The sequence below is a fragment of the Rhamphochromis sp. 'chilingali' genome (assembly GCF_963969265.1).
Source record: "Rhamphochromis sp. 'chilingali' genome assembly, chromosome: 10".
NCBI lineage: Eukaryota > Metazoa > Chordata > Actinopteri > Cichliformes > Cichlidae > Rhamphochromis > Rhamphochromis sp. 'chilingali'.
The window spans coordinates 39,530,060-39,548,752 of NC_137937.1; the positions used below are offsets into that span (position 1 = coordinate 39,530,060).

Here is an 18,693-nt window from a genome sequence, read left to right on the forward strand (position 1 = left end):
CCGTCGGCTGGTGTTTCCGGGTTTGGTTTGGTCCCGCAGAGGAGATTCAGAGGCTGATCGATAGTTATGATCGATACGTGAACGGAAGTCAGGGCGCGGAGCGAGCCACGTGTCTGTCTGCGAGTCCGACATGTCCAACCAGAGAGGCGGCAAGACTCTGATCATCACAGACGGTGAGTGTCCGGGGGGGAGGGGGTCTGCAGTCGCCATGTGAGCCTCCGTCACAGCTCCAGCTGTTCTGTGTGTGCAGATGAGGAGGTGGAGGAGGTGGAGGCGGAGGAGCTCAACCCGTTCTCCTTCAGAGAGTTTCTGCGCTGGAAGAACCAGGACCCGGACCCGGAGCAGGCACGCACTGAGGTCAGAGCTGCACAGCTGGAGGTGCACCTCTGTCCTAAGGCAGCGAGCACAAACACAGAGTGGGTCTGTGCTCACAGCTGTGACACGCGTGTACATGTGCATATTTAAAAGAGTGACACAAACTTCAAACCGCTGCGCGCTGTGGCGGTCGTGGATGTGATCGTTGTGGGCCGAGCGTGTAATCGGCTCACAGCTCAGACTCAAACCGTCCATCGGCCCCACGCTGAGTGTTCAGCCCACGTCATGCTGCTGTAACTGTTCTCATGAAACTGCAGAGGTGACCTGAGCTCAGCTGCTGTTTCTCAAAATCTGCAGAAAACAGCGTCTCCGTCACAAACACACGCGTGTCACAGCTGTGAGCACAGAACCACGCTGAGCGCCTGCAGTGACACAACACATGCTCTGTGACGTCATCTGACCCCACCTGCTCCTCCTCGGAACGACCACAAACCAACGAGGTTACAACACAGCGTGGAGTCAGATGTGCGTTTTTGTAGTCCAGCTCCGGCGTCACGCCGTTAAGCAGACACGAGTCTCAGCATCAGAAAGACTTTATTTATCCCCAAGGGGCAAGTAACAAACAACAGAGCAGCATAACGTTGATGATAAGGACAATAAGAGTGAGATAATAAATACACAGAATATACAGTTTTAAAATTAAAGTGACTAAAAGTGAATAAAGTGTCAGTAGTGTAAGAAGAGAGTAGTTCCTGTTTCTGGTGGGGGAAATGTTCTTATCTGCTGGAGTTAAAAGGCAGAGCTGCTTTGGGGACAAAGGTGGCGCTCCTCCTCCTCTCAGTCCTGCAGGAAATGCAGCGGCGGCGTCGCCCAGAGGGTGAAGAATGTGAGCGGGGTCGCTGATGATTTTGGCTGCCTGTCTGAGGCCTGTTGGCTGAAAACCTGCCAGACACTGATGCAGTGCGCTGCAGTCTGTTCCTGTATGAAGGCTGAGGGAGTGGAACCAGCAGCTGATGGAGAAGGTCATGATGCTTTCCAGGAAGGCGTAGTAAAAAGTCATCATGATGGGTGTGCTGGCTCCTAAGGAGGTGTAGCCGTTGGTGGCACCTCCTGAGTGTTTGTCAAAGATGGTTCCCAGGTATTTGTACTCCTCAGCTACCTCCGCTGGTTTCCCGTGGATGGTGGTGGTGACTGAAGCAGCCAGATCCCTCTGCCTGCTGGAGAAGGTCACCACCATCTCTTTGGTGTTGCTCACGTTCAGTTCAAGGTTAGGAAAATCCCAAAAAGCTGGTTGTGTTCATCTGGACGTTTTCAGTGGGAGTCTCATCATCAGGTGACTCCTTCGGTGTCAGCTGACTGCAGGTTCCAACCTTATAAACAGCACATCTGCATAACGACTGACACAGCAGTATGGGCCCACTCTAACCCACTGATGAGTCCCACTCACAGAGGGTTGGGGAATGGCTGCAGTCACTGTAAGATGGTGACAGGTGTTCCCTTAGGCCCCTCCTTCATGCTTCGACATCAACAACCCACTGACAGGTGTCAGTATTTCCACGGCTGGACAGTTAAAAACAGTGTTTCTGCCGCTGCCACAGTGTAATCTGAAGTGTCCATCAAAAGGACCAATCACACCGGGAGCCTGTGCTTCTTTAGGCTCCGCCTACCCATAATAGCGTGAAACTAGCAGCGTGTTGGTTATGGAATATAATTTCGTACATTTCAGTTCAAATTCAATACCTGCGACTGATTCGCCGTTAACAACAAAGGCAGAAAACTTGATCAAATATCTGTTAACAGATGAAAACACAGTTTTCTCCTCTAAGCACACGGTCTGTCTATCATTAGTAGCTTATACAGGATGAGAACTTCAGCGCAGCATGCTTGAGTCTGTGTCCTCAGCACAGTCCAGGGGCCAGATGTTTGGTCCCCGTAAACACACCGTCTGCTCGGTGTAAACGTTGACGTACGTTTGGCTTCACAGCGACAAACAGACCAAAGCTCGTACGACCCGAGCCATGTTAGATATCGCTAACGTCACCTAACTTCGCCGAAGGTTAGCTGAGTTTAACATGTTTTCAGATTCTTCGTTATGCTAACATTCGTCCGTTTCTGGACCGCTTCCCTTCGACAGGCCGCCATTTTTTCCAAAACATTTCTTCAACCTCAGATTCGCAGTGAATCCTGGGATAGCGTGGACTACGAAGGATACACCTGACCCGCCTCACACAGCCTCTGTCTGTCTCATCAGGAGGAGGAGGAGGAGTGGGGGCGGAGCTTCCAGTCAGGCATTGGCAGCACCTCCTCCCTGTGCACAGAGGAGGAAGAAGAAGAGGAGGAGACCAGGTGAGTCAGATGAAGGGCGGGGCGTAAAAATGTCCGAGCAGCTTCTGTGCAGATGAAACTGCACCTGCCGTGAAGTCACCTTCACCTGTGTCACCAGGTTCTCCTCCAAACCTGAAGCAGCTGCAGGAGGAGGTGCAGTAGGAGGAGGAGAGAACTATGAAGGAGATGACGAGACCTCAATGGTTGAGCCAGCCACCTTCTGCAGGAGGAGGAGTGCCAGGAGCAGCCAGACGCAGCAGGTAACCCAACCACGGAGCGCTTAGTTCAGGGAGCGTGGGACAAAGCAGAACAGGCGTATTAACGAGCTCCTGTTCTGTCTCAGCTGAAGGAGGAGAACGCAGCACTGAGGAGGACCGTCAGGGAGCTGCAGAGGAGAGCCGAAGTGAACGAACGCAGGTTTGTACCAACCAATCACAGGACAGCGCCGCAATATGTCGCTGACCAATCATTTACCCAGCATGCCTCTGTCTCCCAGGGCGTCGCAGCTCTCGGAGGAGCTGCTGCAGAGGAGGCGTCAGGAAGAGAAGGAGGCCCAGGACCTGGAGAGCATGGTTCACTCTGTGGAGCAGAACCTCCACCTGATGACGGTACACACAAACACAGTGTTTGCATGAACGTGTGTGTGTGTGTGTGAGATTGTGTGTGTAAAAATACTCTACGTCTGTCCATGTTAGAGGCGAGCGGTGAAAGCGGAGAACGCCGTTTCCAAACTGAAGGCGGAGCTACAGCAGCTGCAGGTGAGATGGAGAATGAATCATTGATTATTGATAATCTGCTGGCTGTGTGTATCAGCGCGTGTGTGTGTGTGTGTGTGTGTTTGAGGCCAAGGTGGATTCTCTGCGGGCTGAGAACAACGGTCTGAAGTCGATGGAGTCTCAGGTCGTCATGACGATGAGGCAAAATGCTCAGGTGGCATCCGACTACCTGAACAAGATGGCGAGCCACGCCCACTCCTCCATCAGGTCAGTACCTGCAGACACATACAGCCATCAGCCATAACACCAAGCTGTTAATGCTGCTACTCTCTCCCTGTCACCTGTGTCTGTCTCACCTGTGTCTGTCTCACCTGTGTCTGTCTCACCTGTCTCTCTCACCTGTCTCTGTCTCACCTGTCTCTGTCTCACCTGTCTCTGCAGGCAGCTGCTGGGGGAAGCAGAGACTCTGCGTTTGGTGTCTCAGCTGCTGCAGTCCATCGATAAAATCTCCTCCCTGAACTCAGAGTCCTGAACTCCTTCGGACCTCCTGGTTGTCATGGAAACATCCAGGAGAGGTCTGTCTGTGAGATCAGAGGTCAGCAGGTATTTTATTTTGGAAGGCCCCAGCTATGCTGACTGCTGATTGGTGGACTGTGACTGTGTGAGGGCCGAGCATCATGTTGATTCATAAACTCTGTGATAGTAAAGCGCTCTGATGATCGGAGGTGTGCACCACAAAGACGACTTTTTGGCTGATCCGGGTGACTTCAGGGTTAACGTCGGTTTCCTGAAGGTGGCAGGCCAATCAGCTGTCCTGAACGTAGCGTCACCATTCCTGGAGGATCCCTCGGACCACTACGGGGAGAACGGGAGGGTCTGGGGGCTTCGTGCGCTGAGCTTCAATAGTCTTTTTCCCCCCTGTTGGCAGCAAGTTCAAGTTTATTTATATATCACATCTGTTGACAAAAGTAGTCAAAGCAGAAAACATAAAATAGGATAAAACAAAGTTGAAGCGGTTTCATTGTTCTGTAAACATTCATGTATTCGTGCTGAGCTCGTGTCAGGTTTGTAATGTGGCACACGCCACCCCCCCAATGCGCAGATCAAATCCTGGGTTATCTTGGCAGGTTGTAACCGGCTGTATCCTGATCGCCAGCGTTAGTGTAACATAAGGTAAAGATGCCATCTTGTATGTCCCAGCTCCAAGGGGGCGTGTCAGAGTGTTTACCTGGATAAATAAGGATGTATGCGTGACTTTTTCCAAAACTGATTGCAGCTTCTACTTCGTATAAAACAGGGGAACATCCTCACCGCCCGTGCAGAAGTGCAGCTTTCGTATTTGTTGCGTCTCATCGAGAAAAACACGATTGGCTAAAGAGACAACCAGGAAACAAGAACAAGTAAATAAGAGAAAGCATGATGTCTGATACAGTCGATCAGACAGGTCATTACCCACATATACAAAACCAACTATGATACACAATATAAAACAGGTGACTGGGTGTGTGTCTGTCTGTGTGTGCCCTGTGGTAGACCCGTCCAGGGTGTACCCTGTACCCACAGGCACCTGGGAAAGTTTTAGCCCCACCCCCCGTGACCCTGACCTGGATGAGAGGAAGAGAATGGATGAAAAATATGAGCCACAGAAAACAGAACAGCAGATGAAGCCATGAGAAATACACAGAAAGCCTAAACTGAGCTGGCGTCGCTTCGAGGACTCCGATCGTTCGACTGACTCGGGACTGTTGACTCGTTTAAGCTAACTTACATCCTGCTGTAACCAGGCAGACCAACTAATATGTACCAACAGAGAGACCTGATGTTTAATAATGATTAAATAAAAATGTTCAATAATAAGAAATGGTGTGTTACTGCCACCTGCTGGTGTGGAGTGTCAACTGCAGCCAAACAGAGTCCAGGATGTAGCACTGAGTAAAAGTGAAATGGAAGAAAATGTTAGATGAACTGGAGCTCTGTGAGTTAGGACTGGTTTTAAATGAAGTTTACTTTATTTATTTAAGGTACTTAAAAGGATGAATGTCTGCTCGCTTTAGCTCATGGTACAGCCGCCTTCATATCAACATGCGTGTAAACGGTAAGTGTTGCTAGGCAATAGTTTTACATCCATTCCCAAGGAGTCAAAATGACATCGGGCAGTTTTAGGTGGTCTTAATCTTTTTCTTTTGATCACACACAACTCAAAATTCCCTGTTTGATGAAAAAGTCCGTTTCAGGAAAAGTCATGAAAATGTTTTGTTTGAATTATAACAGAGTTATATGAATTTCAAAATGTCAGTGGATGGATATGGCGTGCCGGTGTTAACGGACGGCTTCGCTTCCTGCTTTTCGCCTGATCCGAGGTCTCGTTTTGTGCCTGATGTGGTGTGGAGGGTTTGTGGGGACGATCGAGAGTGTTCTCTCACTTTATATTGGGATTTTTATTTATTTTTTTATTTTGCCTGTCCCGTTTGGCTCTTTTGCATCAGAATTGTTGTCTAAAGTCAAAGAAAGATGCCCAACGGATTTACTTTACCAAACTGACCATCCCAGCCTTGCTGTAATGGTCCATTTGATTCACCTTTTATTGTTTATTTTATTTTCACTTACTGAATACGGGACAGACTCGACTGGGGGAAAGAAGGGGAGAAAGAAAGAGGGAAAGAGAAACAGCTGAGAAGAGGGACGGGGGAGAAGGGCAAAAGACAAAAACCAACAGAACGGGCAGAGAAAAAAAATGCATATATCAATCACCTGGATCACCTGCTGAGAAAGAAAAAAGAAAACAAGCAGAAGAGAACAAGAGTAATAGAATAAACAACATCACAATGATATATGGGAATATGACAGTAAATACTAAATGTTAAACATTATTGTGCAGCACATAAGATCAACAGAACACAGTGTGCTTTGAGGTAGGAGCCAAAAAGGGTGTAGTTTGTGGGTGTGATCACCCGTGTGTACACCTGTGAGCATGGACGCGCTTGTTTTTAAAAGGTTCCTTCATGTAATGATCTGCTAGAGGGTGTGGGGGGGCCACAGCCCCGTCCTCCAGGGCATGAAGCAGGTATGGAGGAGATCAAAACTCCAGACATCCAGAGGCCCCCAGAACACAAGAGACCAAGGAAGACCAACAGAGGGTGAAGCTTTGACACATGAAAAGTAGAGCTGGGCGATATGAGATTTTTTCATATCACGATATGTTTTTTTCATTTCAGGCGATAACGATATCTATCACGATATCAGCCAAATAACTATATTTGTAAGATTTAAATGTGCCGTTGCTCACAAGTAAAATGTGAAATAATCAGCAGCTTGTTTTTAAATATTTATTTCCCATAATAAGTTCAACAGGGTAGATGTACTTAAGGAACACGAGACTTTTTCAGATAAATAAAGGCAAATATTGCAAACTACACAAAAGGCAGCCGCTAAAGCGTTTAAGTTTCAAAATAGGACAAACGAAACAGACTAAACTGTCAATTCCACTTAGAAACAAAATATTAATTCTAAAAATAAATCTTAGTTTGTTTTACAGAAGATCAGACAAAACTGACTAACTTTTGTCAACATCAAATAAACTGAGAACTAAAAGGAAATTCTCGACCTCTCCTTGTTGTATAGCTGAGCTTTTCAAACAGCTGTAACAGTTACTAGTCTGACAAAAGCCGAATGACGAATCAGCGCTTCCAGTCAGAGACTGAGCTGCACCGCTTTATTGTATTTCCAGACTTGCTTTCGGCACATTTACAGTGCAGCTGCTCTGTTTTTGTCAGACTTGAAATAGCAGAAATACCTTCACACTACGGAGCTTCTGTGGCTCTTCCGTTCGACAATCTCTCCGGCGTTGGAACCATCGTCTGTTTTCTCCTCGGTAACCTTCGGTCGCGCTCTCGGCACACTCATTTCCTCCGTTACCCGGCGGCACGGCGGCTGGCTGCTTCCCAAACAAATACACATGTGCGGCTTGGCACTTGTGCTGTACGCAACAAGTCACGTGACGTGACACTGCGGCTGTGATTGGTTCGGCTCTGCGCTACTTAATTTGGATTGGCTGTTTTTTTTTTTTTTAAGAGGACAAGAGCGGTGAGGCCTATCTCAATAGTTTAATTTTTCTATCGAGAAAAGGTTATTTCACGATACATATCGTTATCGTTCTATCGCCCAGCTCTAATGAAAGGCTGTGACTTTATTGAAACAGAGCCAATCAAACAGATTGATTGGAGTGATGATAGGATCGATAATCGCTGCTGGAGTCAAACCTCAGAGATCACAGGGATTGAAGAAAATCAGGATGCTTGAGTCTGGTTTCTGCTCAGAGTGAGCATGCTCAGCTCTGTTACCATGACAACCATGGCAGCTCTCACTGGCACAGCCTTTTTATACTCTTCTTCACAGCTTCTGGGTGGACTAGCACACTGCGAGCCTGGACTGAGTGGACCCCGTTTGTCCTCGGCCTGAGACGGACACACTTTGCTGATGTGGGACTTTCTGGGATTCTGCATCAAACTGAGTTGAAAGATTTGTGCGCAAACAGAGTTTTAAAGCGATATCGTGACAGAAATGTGAACTTCCAACAGGAAACACTGACAGAACTCCAATAAGCTGTAATAATAGGAGTCAGAGCTGTTAATGTGAATGGAGCCAGGGTCTATAATCCCATTAAAATACAGATCAAAGTGCTGTGAGTAGGATTAAAGCTTCAGTCAGATCCTAAAAACACTGGAAAGTACTAAACTAAGATGGGTGTAGATCCCGTGTGCTGAGGGAGGAGTCGTACCGTGCAGACGGTGTCTGATTGGCTGAGAGCTGCTGACCTCACAGAAACGCAGCCTTTATATACCCGACACTGATCATGTGACCCGAAGGATTCTTAGGAAAAAGTGAGCGTATGACTCGGTACCCTGACCCACTCGTCACTTTCCACAGAACTCATGCTGACTTCCTGCCACAGCTAACCACCACAAGAAACACCATATTTATACACCAGTGCACCAAATCACAGGCTGTTTCCACATAAGACTGAAAGTCCCAGCCAGGAGACCATCCTGGTATCAGGTTAACGCACACCTGTCCCACAGGCTCCACGCTGAAAATTTACCCACAATGCATTTTCCCTCTAAGTCAAAGACATCAAACTGTGATATGTGCCCTCATACTGATGATCACTGCATCAACAACACTGTGAGTTTTGCAGTGGGTGTTACAGTGTTTGTAGTTTTTCAGCCCTGAAAGTTTTCTGGACTTATGAAGTAAAGAAAAATCATTCAAAAGGGTCAAATTTGTAGTTTTAACTCATTTATGTGGAAAACCTTCATTTAAAATGTAAATCTTTGTTTGGCAGACACACTGACCCCGAGGTCATGTGGCTCACTGGCTTCACATCAAACCTGCAGAGTCCAGCTTATCATCATCGCAGTACGTGTGAGGAAGTGTTGGAGTTGGTGCATAGCGGACGCCTTCGGTGGACTCCGCCTCTCGCCCTCGCAGAGCCAGGATAGGCTCCAGAATTTGTGCATACGTTCATTTTTGTATTTCAAGAAAATGATTCATTAAACGTGTTGGTGGGTTTAAAAATATAAAGAATAAACCTTTCTTCTCTAATTTTATGATTTTGTCAGATTTTAGAATAATCCTTTAATTGTCCCACAAGGAGAAATTTGGTTGTAACAGCAGCCAAAAAGACACATATACAAACAAACAGGACACAGAGCAGAAACATACACAATTTTTCTTACATATTTACATTAAGGACAATCGTTACTATAAACAGAGTACTGTACAGTTATTAAATTAAATTAAATAACTACAGGTAAGAGGCAAACCAGGTTGTAGTGCGAATCGGTTAATTAACTTATTGCAGTTACAGCACAGATGTAAACATCTGTGTTTGTTGGGAGCAGTTCTGATTGTGCAGTCTGACAGCTGCAGGGAGGAAGGACCTGTGGAAACGCTCCTTCATGCATCGAGGATGCATCAGCCTGTCACTGCAGGAGCTCTGCAGTTCAACAACATCTACATGCATGGGCTGGGAGACTCTGTCCATCGGAGATGTTATTTTGGCCAGAGTCCTTCTGTCTCCCACCCCTGCACTGGGTCCAGGGTGCATCCCAGAACAGAGCTGGGAACAGAGCATTTTAGATCAAAATGTGAGCGTACGCTCCCCGTGGTGCGTCACATCTCCCGACCCTGTCCAGTGGGCTGGGTTCTGGCCCCGAGCCTTATGTTTGGCTTGTCTGAGGGCTGCAGTTCACACTCCGCGCCAGCCGGTGGCGGTAACGCACCGTGTCGTTGTTTTCCATCCACCAATAAATTTCGAGCAGCCGGGGTGGTGGGCGCTGATTGGTCGGCGGACCGGACTCGCGGCTTCTCATCAGATCACTCTTCAATAATCAGTCATGATCAGAGCTCCACGTGCGCCTGAGACGTGGACCGGGACCCGACGGGACGCTCCACGCGGACGTGTCCGCGGGGCGACCAGGTGAGCCGTAGGGTTCCCAGGACCCACTTCCGGTGTTTCTGTGTGTTTTATTTCTCTGCTCGTGTTGGTGAATATTCTGCAGATTTAAATGATGTAAGTCAGGACATGCGTGACGTCATTCACAGACTCGGCGCTACATCATAAATAATCCTTCCGGTCGCTTTAGTGTCGTTGTGTAAGTGTCGCGTTTATGTCTCAGTGACCGTGCGTGGATCTACAACAGCTGCTGTGCGGCTCCGCCTGTGGTCCACGGTCACCGCGTCCCACCCTGCTGTCTGCTGCTAACACCTGGGTGTATTTGACACACTCGTGTTTTAGTTTTTTTCTCTGTCACATAGAGCAGGGCAGATAAAATATTTATCACCATATACATTTGAAAATGTGCGATAACGATATAACTGACGATATAATTGACACTGGACAAAATACTTTACAACTCCTCAACTTTATTAGTGCAAAACCATCAATGTATGTTCACTTAATCAACCAGCTGTTTTTTATCTGCATTAAAGTTATATAAACATTTAACAGTGCAAATTGCTCGCTAACAGTTTAACCAAAAGGCATTTCCAGTGGAAACCGGCCGACATATCCTCAGCATAACCATGTACAACATCCACAAACCTTAAAAAGAGGCTCTACACACACAATACAGTAATAGACCCTGTGCACGAGACAATGCTAACTTCCTGGTTTGAGACCGGATGTGGGGTTGTACATTTCCGGTAGCTTTACTTTGCGGTCAATCGCTACTGCGAAGATATATCCTCCACAATCATGTCCAAAACTCTAAAATGGAAAGATGGTGTTAAGTTACAAAGAGAAGGTGGGAACACTCACCGCTGCTGTGTCATAAAAAAATCTAATGATCAGTTTAAAGAGTTTAGATCGATTAGCTGTTTACATCACTCAACACAAGCAGAGCTGCATCGCTGCAGCAGAAGACACATCGTCCACATGCAGAAGCACATCTCTGTATAGTGACTGGTCTTATGATCTAAACAGGCAAATGTTCAGCATTCAAACTACAGGTGAAGAACAGTCAAACCAGATGTTTCCCGTTATGTCGAGATCAGCTCGTCAAGTACACACCTACACCTTCTTCTTGAGCTCTCAGCGAAGGCGGTCGCACTTTCTCCTCTCCTCCTCACCCTTATCTTCCCTGCTTCGCCTCTATGTCCTTGTCTTGTCTTGTGTGAATTTACTTTCCCTGGAACAGTCTCTCACTGTCGTTCTCTAAACCTAAAAGAGAATTATGGATTTGATCAAAAGACTGACAACACCACGGAACAGAAGTTTGATACCATCATGGGGAGGCTCGCAGCTCTTCAACGGGAGATCGAGAGACCAGCCTCGGAGTGCTAGAATTCGAGCTGCTCACAAAGGAGAAATCAACAATATTCAACATTTGGACACCACGGCCCCAGCTGCAGGCCCAAGGCTGGAGCCCACCAAAACAACTCCCTGATAACGACTGTGTGATGACTATTCTTCCCGCCCCATGAAGGACACCTGGATTGGCTGGAGGACTGTTTACTTAGCCTGATAGGCCGAAGGACACTGTCTCAGCTAAACTATGGACACACACACACATATACACTGATAAGCACTCACTCATCCCCCCTCCCTTTCCAACGCCTTCGATGCTTGTGCCCTACCGGGGATGATAGCAGTCAACTGGACCAGCACAGATGCTGCAGGACCGGATGCGCTGTCTACGCCGGCTCTCTCTTACCCTTTACCCGCCCCTGTTGCTTGTCTCGTGTTTCTATGGTGTATTGATAGTCATGTGCTTTTGTGCTGAGGTGTTTTTTCTTTTATCAAACTGTTCTCCCACCAGGAGCTCAGTCTGAGTGGAGTTTTTTTTTCTCCTCCTCTTACCTCATGTAGTGTATTTTCGTTGTTTTTTTCCTATCAGCCTACCTTCTGACATGTCTGCCCAATGTGATGTTTGTGTAAAGTTGGTCAGAAGGTTCCTTTGTGAGTGCGCATGCGCCATTAGCGTGCTGCCTGCTGTAACCCTAATTTCCCTCGGGATGAATAAAGTATTCTGATTCTGATTCTGATACACAGCATGTTAACAAACCGTGAAAAAAGCCACACAAAAAACGAATGATTGCTGGTAATGGTTTCTATACATTAGTATGTACGAAGGGTATGTTGTGACTTACCTTCAAAATTACAGCGGTCCCTCGCTATAACGCGCTTCACCTTTCACCTCGCTGTTTCAGATTTTTTTAGTGCAAGTTTGCTGCTTTTTTTTTATGTCACATTGTGTCCTGCGTCCTGATCGCTGCAGACGATCTCCTCCGTCTCTCCTGTACAGTCCAGAATCGCTGCATCGATGCTAGCAGTGTGACTCTGCAGTGCAGTGCTGTATGTCCACGATGTCCACCAAACGTTTTGCACCGTCAAAAATAAAATCGGCTGCTTGATTTCACCTCTCGCTGGTTATTTTTAGAACATAACACCCGCGATAAACGAGGGACCGCTGAGAAATATAACATTTGAATCCATTTTCTCTTTTGCTCTGAGGCGCGGGGGAAAATATCGACAAGTCGATGAACATCATTTACAGATATGTTGGGTAAATGCCCGAGACGTCTATAGAAATGTAAATCGCCGCTTGATTCATTTGCTTAACTTGTTTTGGACCGTAAACAAGGCGCGAATAGGACACCGGAAACAAAGCTCCCCACAGGAGTTTCCACACCGGAAGTAGCATATGCTAACGTGCACATAGTCTATATTATGTTGAAGCACACTACGTATCACTCCGCGAGGCTCCGCCTACGATAGCCGTAACGCTCCAACAATCCATCAAGCGGTGCGGCTTCGTAGCTCAGCAAAGTCGTACTGAAACATCTGACAGATTTTCGAGCGCCGTGCACATAAAATCGTTTCCAGGTCAGTAACACAACCAGAGTTCATACATAAGGCACACGGGATTATAAGGGGCTCTGTCGACTTTCAGACAAATCAAAGGATGATTTTAAGTGCGCCGTATTTTCCAAACAACGCGGTAATAACGACGGCCCGCTAGCATGCGCTACCAAAAATAGTGCTTTGTTGTGTATCTGACGGACGAAAGCTAAACCAGTTCCACACCAGTGAAGCTGCAGCATTTTTACAAACCAGTTCTGGTTCATCCGTTTCATTCAACGATCCACTTTCGTCCTCCTCATTCTGCGTCGCCGCCATGATTTTTCCGCCGTGTGCGTATGAAAACAAAGGCACTGCGCATGCACGTTTTACCCATATTCTATCGCCATGTTTCATTTTCCTATCATTGCCCAACATTACACCGGTGCTACCGTGAGCGGTATGATAAGATAAGATAACCTTTATTAGTCCCACACGTGGGAAATTTGTTTTGTCACAGCAGGAAGTGGACAGTGCAAAAGTTATGAAGCAAAAATTAGAATACAATAAGAATAAATACAGTACACAACTGTACAGAATAGAATAGAATAAATACTATATACATTAGAATAAAATAGAATAAAATATACAATAAGATAAAAATAGAATACAAATGCTATATACAACTGAGTAAAAATACAACGATGACAGAAAAGTATTGCACATGTGTGGATGTGTTTGATCAGTTAAAGTCTTTGTTGTGGAGTCTGACAGCAGTGGGGAGGAAAGACCTGCGAAATCTCTCCGTCCCACACCGTGGGTGCCGCAGTCTCCCACTGAAGGAGCTGCTCAGTGCTGTCACAGTCTGCTGCATGGGGTGGGAGATGTTGTCCATCAGGGATGACAGCTTAGCCGCCGTTCTCCTGTCACTCACCACCTCCACTGGGTCCAGAGGGCCTCCTAGAACAGAGCTGGCCCAGCCCTACTGTCACAGTTCAGCGTTGTTTGTCCGTCGCTTCTCCCGCCCTGATCTCTGTCCTTCAGTCCAGCGTCAGTAATGGAAATGAACCAACGGGCTGTCCGGCTCACAGCGGGTAATCTGCCTGGTATGCCAGATTACCGTCCGGTGCCGGGAGGCAGATGGCTTGAGTGGAGGCTGACGGAGAGGCGAGTTTCCTAAAAGAGATCAGCCTTGCGATGTTACCGCACTTCACTGAGGCTCAGCCTTCAGCAGGTGTTTTGGAGACTGCTGATCAGAATTATTGATGGTTACAGATGTAAAAAGGACCCCGTGGGTCTCTGTGTCACAGTGTACTGTAATCCAGATGTGACAGTAGCGAAGGTGTCCAGCAGGTGTGGCTGTGGAGCTGCTGTCAGGTGCAGTTCTGCCTCAGCGTCTCAGGCCCTCACAAACACAAACACTGTAGCTCCCTAACAACTGAAACCATATTGTGGACTCAGCTAAACTACATTTATTGTTTTTATTTGTTAATTTGATAAAATTCCTTTATGGGCGTGTTTATTGTGTTCGAATATCTTTGCTGCGTTTTATAAATCTGGCGTTTGTCATAAATACAGTGATATTGGAAAAAAGACAAACGAATGAAAAGCCACTCTGGAAACCTGCTGAAGCTGAAGCTCAAAATGAAGACTAGTAAGAAAATAGGGGGCGGGGCTTTATTCATGTTTGAATGCCTTTGAGACTCCGAACGTTTATTTCAGTTTTTCTTTGCTGACTCTGCAGACTGTAATGGAGGCTCCGGCCAGCAGGGGGCAGCAGGTGGTTTTACCTGAAGTCATTACAGCTGAAGTTCTGTGTCTGTGAATGATGCATGCTGGGAAAACGGACCGAGAGCCGCTGTGACATCGGCACAGGTGAGCGGGTGGGTGGGATTCTGGGACGTGCTCAGACTGAGGTGTGTCACATGATCCTGCTGCTCTACAGGGTCCACCTCACTCAGCTGAGAGCAGGAAACGAAGCAGGAGCCGGGGAGTCTGCTCGTCCTCAGTGTTTACATGAAACTAATAATACGATTGTCAATAATCAATGAACCAATGTCTCTGACTCCTCTTAAATCTGACTTCTTTAAAGTTCACCCAAAAACACTAAACCTCCACCGTCAAATGTCGCTCTGCCTGGAAGTGATGTAATAAAAGGCCGACTGAAGCCCCTCCCACAGCAGTCTGTTCACAGAGGGGAGGGGCCGTGACAAAACCGGACTGAAGCGTACTCTGATCCAGGCGGCACGTGGCGTCCACGACTTCCACGGAGTCCACGGCTACAATCTAACCATCAGTTTGTGTTCTTGCAGGTGGCTCTGCTCTCTGATTTGATCCTGAGCTGTGATGTCATCGGTGGCGCCTCAGCCACAAAGGTGAGGTTTGATGTGAGTGTGTGGTGATGTCGCAGGGTGGGCGGGTCTTCTGGGAGATGATGTGAACAAAAGGCCGAATTGTAGCGCCCCCGCCAGGCAGTGTGTTCTCAGAGCGGGGCGCCGTGACAAAGATCGACCGAAGCGTTCGTCTGATCCCAGAACGTCACGTGACCAGACAGCTGACTGAGCAGGTTGGGTCACGTGACCGTGACAGTTTTATTCCCATGTTCAGCAAACTTCCTGTTTTTCTTCTTCTGCAGTTTCCTGACGGCGTCCTGTGTGAGCGCGGTGTCGGGATGGTCTGTGGCTGTGCCGCAGTAAAGAGGAGGAGTTCTGATCACGCGCCTCTGCGGTCTGTGAGCTCTGATCCAGACTCTCCCAGCTGTGTCGTTCTAGCCAGTTTGGGACAATTTGTTTTTAATTTGCTGTTTAAATGTTTTTAAACAGCCAAATGCAGCAAATCTCACACTGATCAAAACTCTGCAAACTAATGTTCAGTATATTTATTTATGCATGGGAATGAAAAAACTGGAAATAAATTATTAAATATATGAATGATTAAATTACAGTTCTATTAATTTGACACACTTGTTCAAATTTAAATAGACTGGCGAGGAAATGATTAAGACGTAAACCTGAGGGGGGCTAAATAAGTATAAACATAAGTGTATACTTCTGCCTACTGCTTTTCAAACAGCTGAATGGATGATGTTATGGACTGTTGGTGAATGTATATGTTCGAAATAAAAATGAACTGAACATTGAATAAATTACTGATTTACAATTTAAATTCATGACACATTTAAAAGATTATTTAATGATGTGTTTGATTCATTTTGGGACTCCTGGCCCTCCATATTAAATGGTTATGGGAGATGCCCCCAAGGGTGGTGGAGAATGACCGAGCTAAGATCCTGTGGGACTTCCAGATACAGACGGACAAAATGGTGGTGGCTAACCAACCGGACATAGTGGTGGTAGACAAACAGAAGAAGACGGCCGTAGTGATCGATGTAGCGGTTCCGAATGACAGCAATATCAGGAAGAAGGAACACGAGAAGCTGGAGAAATACCAAGGGCTCAGAGAAGAGCTCGAGAGGATGTGGAGGGTGAAGGTAACGGTGGTCCCCGTGGTAATCGGAGCACTAGGTGCGGTGACTCCCAAGCTAGGCGAGTGGCTCCAGCAGATCCCGGGAATAACATCGGAGATCTCTGTCCAGAAGAGCGCAGTCCTGGGAACAGCTAAGATACTGCAGGACCCTCAAGCTCCCAGGCCTCTGGTAGAGGACCCGAGCTTGAAGGATAAACCGCCCGCAGGGGCGTGCTGGGAGTAATTATGTATATCTGTATCTCATATATACAGTGTTGGTCAAGTTACTTGAAAAAAGTAATTAGTTACTAATTATTAATTACTTCTTCAAGAATGTAATCCTGTTACTTTCCTGATTACTTACTTTCAAAAGTAATTAGTTACGTTAATACTTAGTTACTTTTAAAAAACATGATGCTCCACCTGAATATGTAGTAAAGCAACAGACCCTTCAGCCCAGTTCTATTTATTCTGCATAATCATCATATAAAAGTCTCTTTTTAAAACTTGTTTTACTCTGTTAACTTGATGCATCCAGCAAAAACTAAATTCTGACTGAAGAAGTGTGTTTAACACTGAAACCTGTGTTCTGCATATTCCAGCATAAAATAAAATCATGTGTTTTGGAACCTGCTCTGTCAAACAGATGCAAGTAAAACAGAAGAAATGAATGAAATCAAAGACTCAGCAGCTCTTAAATCTATTGTCAGCTGTTTAGCAGGAGTGGGGCGGGTGGAGGTCTGCCCACAGCGGTCATGTCAGTGGGAGGATCCGTGGGTTTCTCTGTGAATGTCACATTCCCGTGGCAGCGTGCTCGCTGCTCGCTCAGATTAGAAGTTTAATTTTTTGCTGTAGAAAGAAGTTTTCTTCCCACAGAGTGAACAGCGGACGCTGTTTCTGTTATTTTTACGGAATCAAACTCAAAGTAATGTGATTACTTCCACGCTTTAAACGCTGCATGGTCGTACATCAGTGAGCCAGGCTGTCGTTCCCACATCCCTCAAATCATTCCTGTACCGAAGAAGTCGTCTCACTCCTGCTTTAACGACTACCGTCCGGTCGCACTCGCCTCCGTCACTATATACAGAAAATGTAATATTTCTTTCCATTGCTTTGCCAATGACATTCAAATATATTTCCCTTTGAGCTTGAATGTCACAGATCCATTGCACACATTGTTTAATTGTCTTCATGATGTCAGAGTCTGGTAATCTCAAAACTCTCTCACTTTGAATGAGAGTAAAGCTGAAGTTATTGTCTTTGACAGCCATAAATCTACAGCCGTATCCCTCTGAACCAACTGATACCCTTGGCCCTCTGCTAGCTACCTCTCTAGAGACTCAGGGGGACTCTTGGATAGCTCCTTCAAATGAGAGAAACAAGTATCCACAGTGGTTAAATCAAGTTTCTATCAGCTATGTCAGATTTCTAAAGCCAAACCTTTGCTTTCCCCCAAGGACCTTGAGAAGCTGATTCGTGCATTCGTTACTTCGAGACTAGACTGCTGTAACTCCCTTTTTTGGCCTCCGTCACTCCTCTCTCTACCGTTTGCATTAGTACAGAACGCTGCTGCACGCCTTTTATCAGCTGCCAGAATGCATGATCACATGACTCCGGTTTTAGCACTAAGATCCTCTAATCAGATGCTCTTAATGCAGCCTAAGTCTAGGCTGAAACAGAGGTGATCGTGCCTTTGCTATTGCAGCACCTAGACTGTGGAACAATCTTACTGCCATTCGCTCTTCTGAGTCTATTCAGTCTTTTAAAGACTCTTCTTTTTACTTTGGCCTTGACTTAAGTTAGTTGATCATCATTTGGCAAGCTGCTATGTTTGTGTTGGAGGTTATGTATGGGAATCTCAGGAGCAGGGCCACGCCTCCAAACGTGCTCCTTCCGGTTGTCATCTATATAGGTGCCCCCAGTTCTGCAAGCTGTGCACCTCCCTCCTTGTTCTCAATTCTGTAACACGGGGATCTGCCAGGCCCAGGAGCCGTCGCCAGTCCCCATCGAGGCCTTCCCCAAACCGCAGCTCAATTGATGTCAAAGCATTACCTACTAAAACGCTGTCAAACCTAAAATGAGGGCGTGGGCCCAGCGAGTGAAATGGTAAATTATTTTACTCGCTCTTAGTTTGTGAAGCACTTTGATCGACATTGTTTTTAAATGTGCTGTATAAATACATTTTGATTTGCTCGCATGAAGCTTTGAACGGTTAAGACATCTCTTCCCTCCGACCTGGACCCGTTTCAGTTCACATACTGACTGCACACCATCACACAGCTCCAACCTTTTCATCAAGTTTGCAGCCGACACAGCTGTGGTAGGTCACATCAGCAACAACGATGAGGCCTACTACAGGACTGAAGTTAAACATCTGGCCAAGTGGTTCAGCAACAACAACCTGTCCCTGAATGTGGAGAAGACTAAGGAGATCATCACAGACTGCAGGAGAACTCACACTCTGCACACCCCACTAACCATCAATGGTGTTGCTGTGGAGGGTAGGCAGCACCAAGTTCCTGCACATCTCTC

At 46.6% G+C, this 18,693-nt stretch overlaps 2 protein-coding genes across 11 annotated transcripts; both read left to right on the forward strand.

Moving 5' to 3' along the window:
• Positions 1-33: 33 nt before the first annotated feature.
• Positions 34-5,217, forward strand: entr1 (endosome associated trafficking regulator 1). 6 transcript variants are annotated; one of them, XM_080892871.1, is made up of 9 exons: positions 34-173; positions 251-378; positions 2,567-2,661; positions 2,759-2,900; positions 2,984-3,057; positions 3,137-3,248; positions 3,336-3,398; positions 3,484-3,623; positions 3,798-5,217. In XM_080892871.1, the coding sequence occupies exons 1-9, from the start codon at positions 131-133 to the stop codon at positions 3,886-3,888; spliced, it is 888 nt and encodes a 295-aa protein (XP_080748997.1). In that variant the 5' UTR covers positions 34-130; the 3' UTR covers positions 3,889-5,217. The 6 variants fall into 6 exon arrangements, with proteins under 6 accessions (XP_080748997.1, XP_080748998.1, XP_080748999.1 ...); XM_080892872.1 differs by having other exon boundaries at positions 2,570-2,661; XM_080892873.1 differs by having other exon boundaries at positions 251-357.
• Positions 5,218-9,695: 4,478 nt separating this feature from the next.
• On the forward strand, positions 9,696-16,858 carry LOC308403453 (uncharacterized protein). Of its 5 annotated transcripts, none has more exons than XM_080892883.1 (4): positions 9,696-9,834; positions 14,441-14,571; positions 15,009-15,071; positions 15,332-16,858. In XM_080892883.1, exon 4 carries the CDS (start codon positions 15,947-15,949, stop codon positions 16,403-16,405), a length of 459 nt encoding a protein of 152 aa, XP_080749009.1. In that variant the 5' UTR covers positions 9,696-9,834; positions 14,441-14,571; positions 15,009-15,071; positions 15,332-15,946; the 3' UTR covers positions 16,406-16,858. The 5 variants fall into 5 exon arrangements, with proteins under 5 accessions (XP_080749009.1, XP_080749012.1, XP_080749010.1 ...); XM_080892884.1 differs by lacking the exon at positions 9,696-9,834 and adding an exon at positions 11,462-14,350; XM_080892885.1 differs by lacking the exon at positions 9,696-9,834 and adding an exon at positions 11,462-13,863.
• The last annotated feature ends 1,835 nt before the right edge of the window (positions 16,859-18,693 follow it).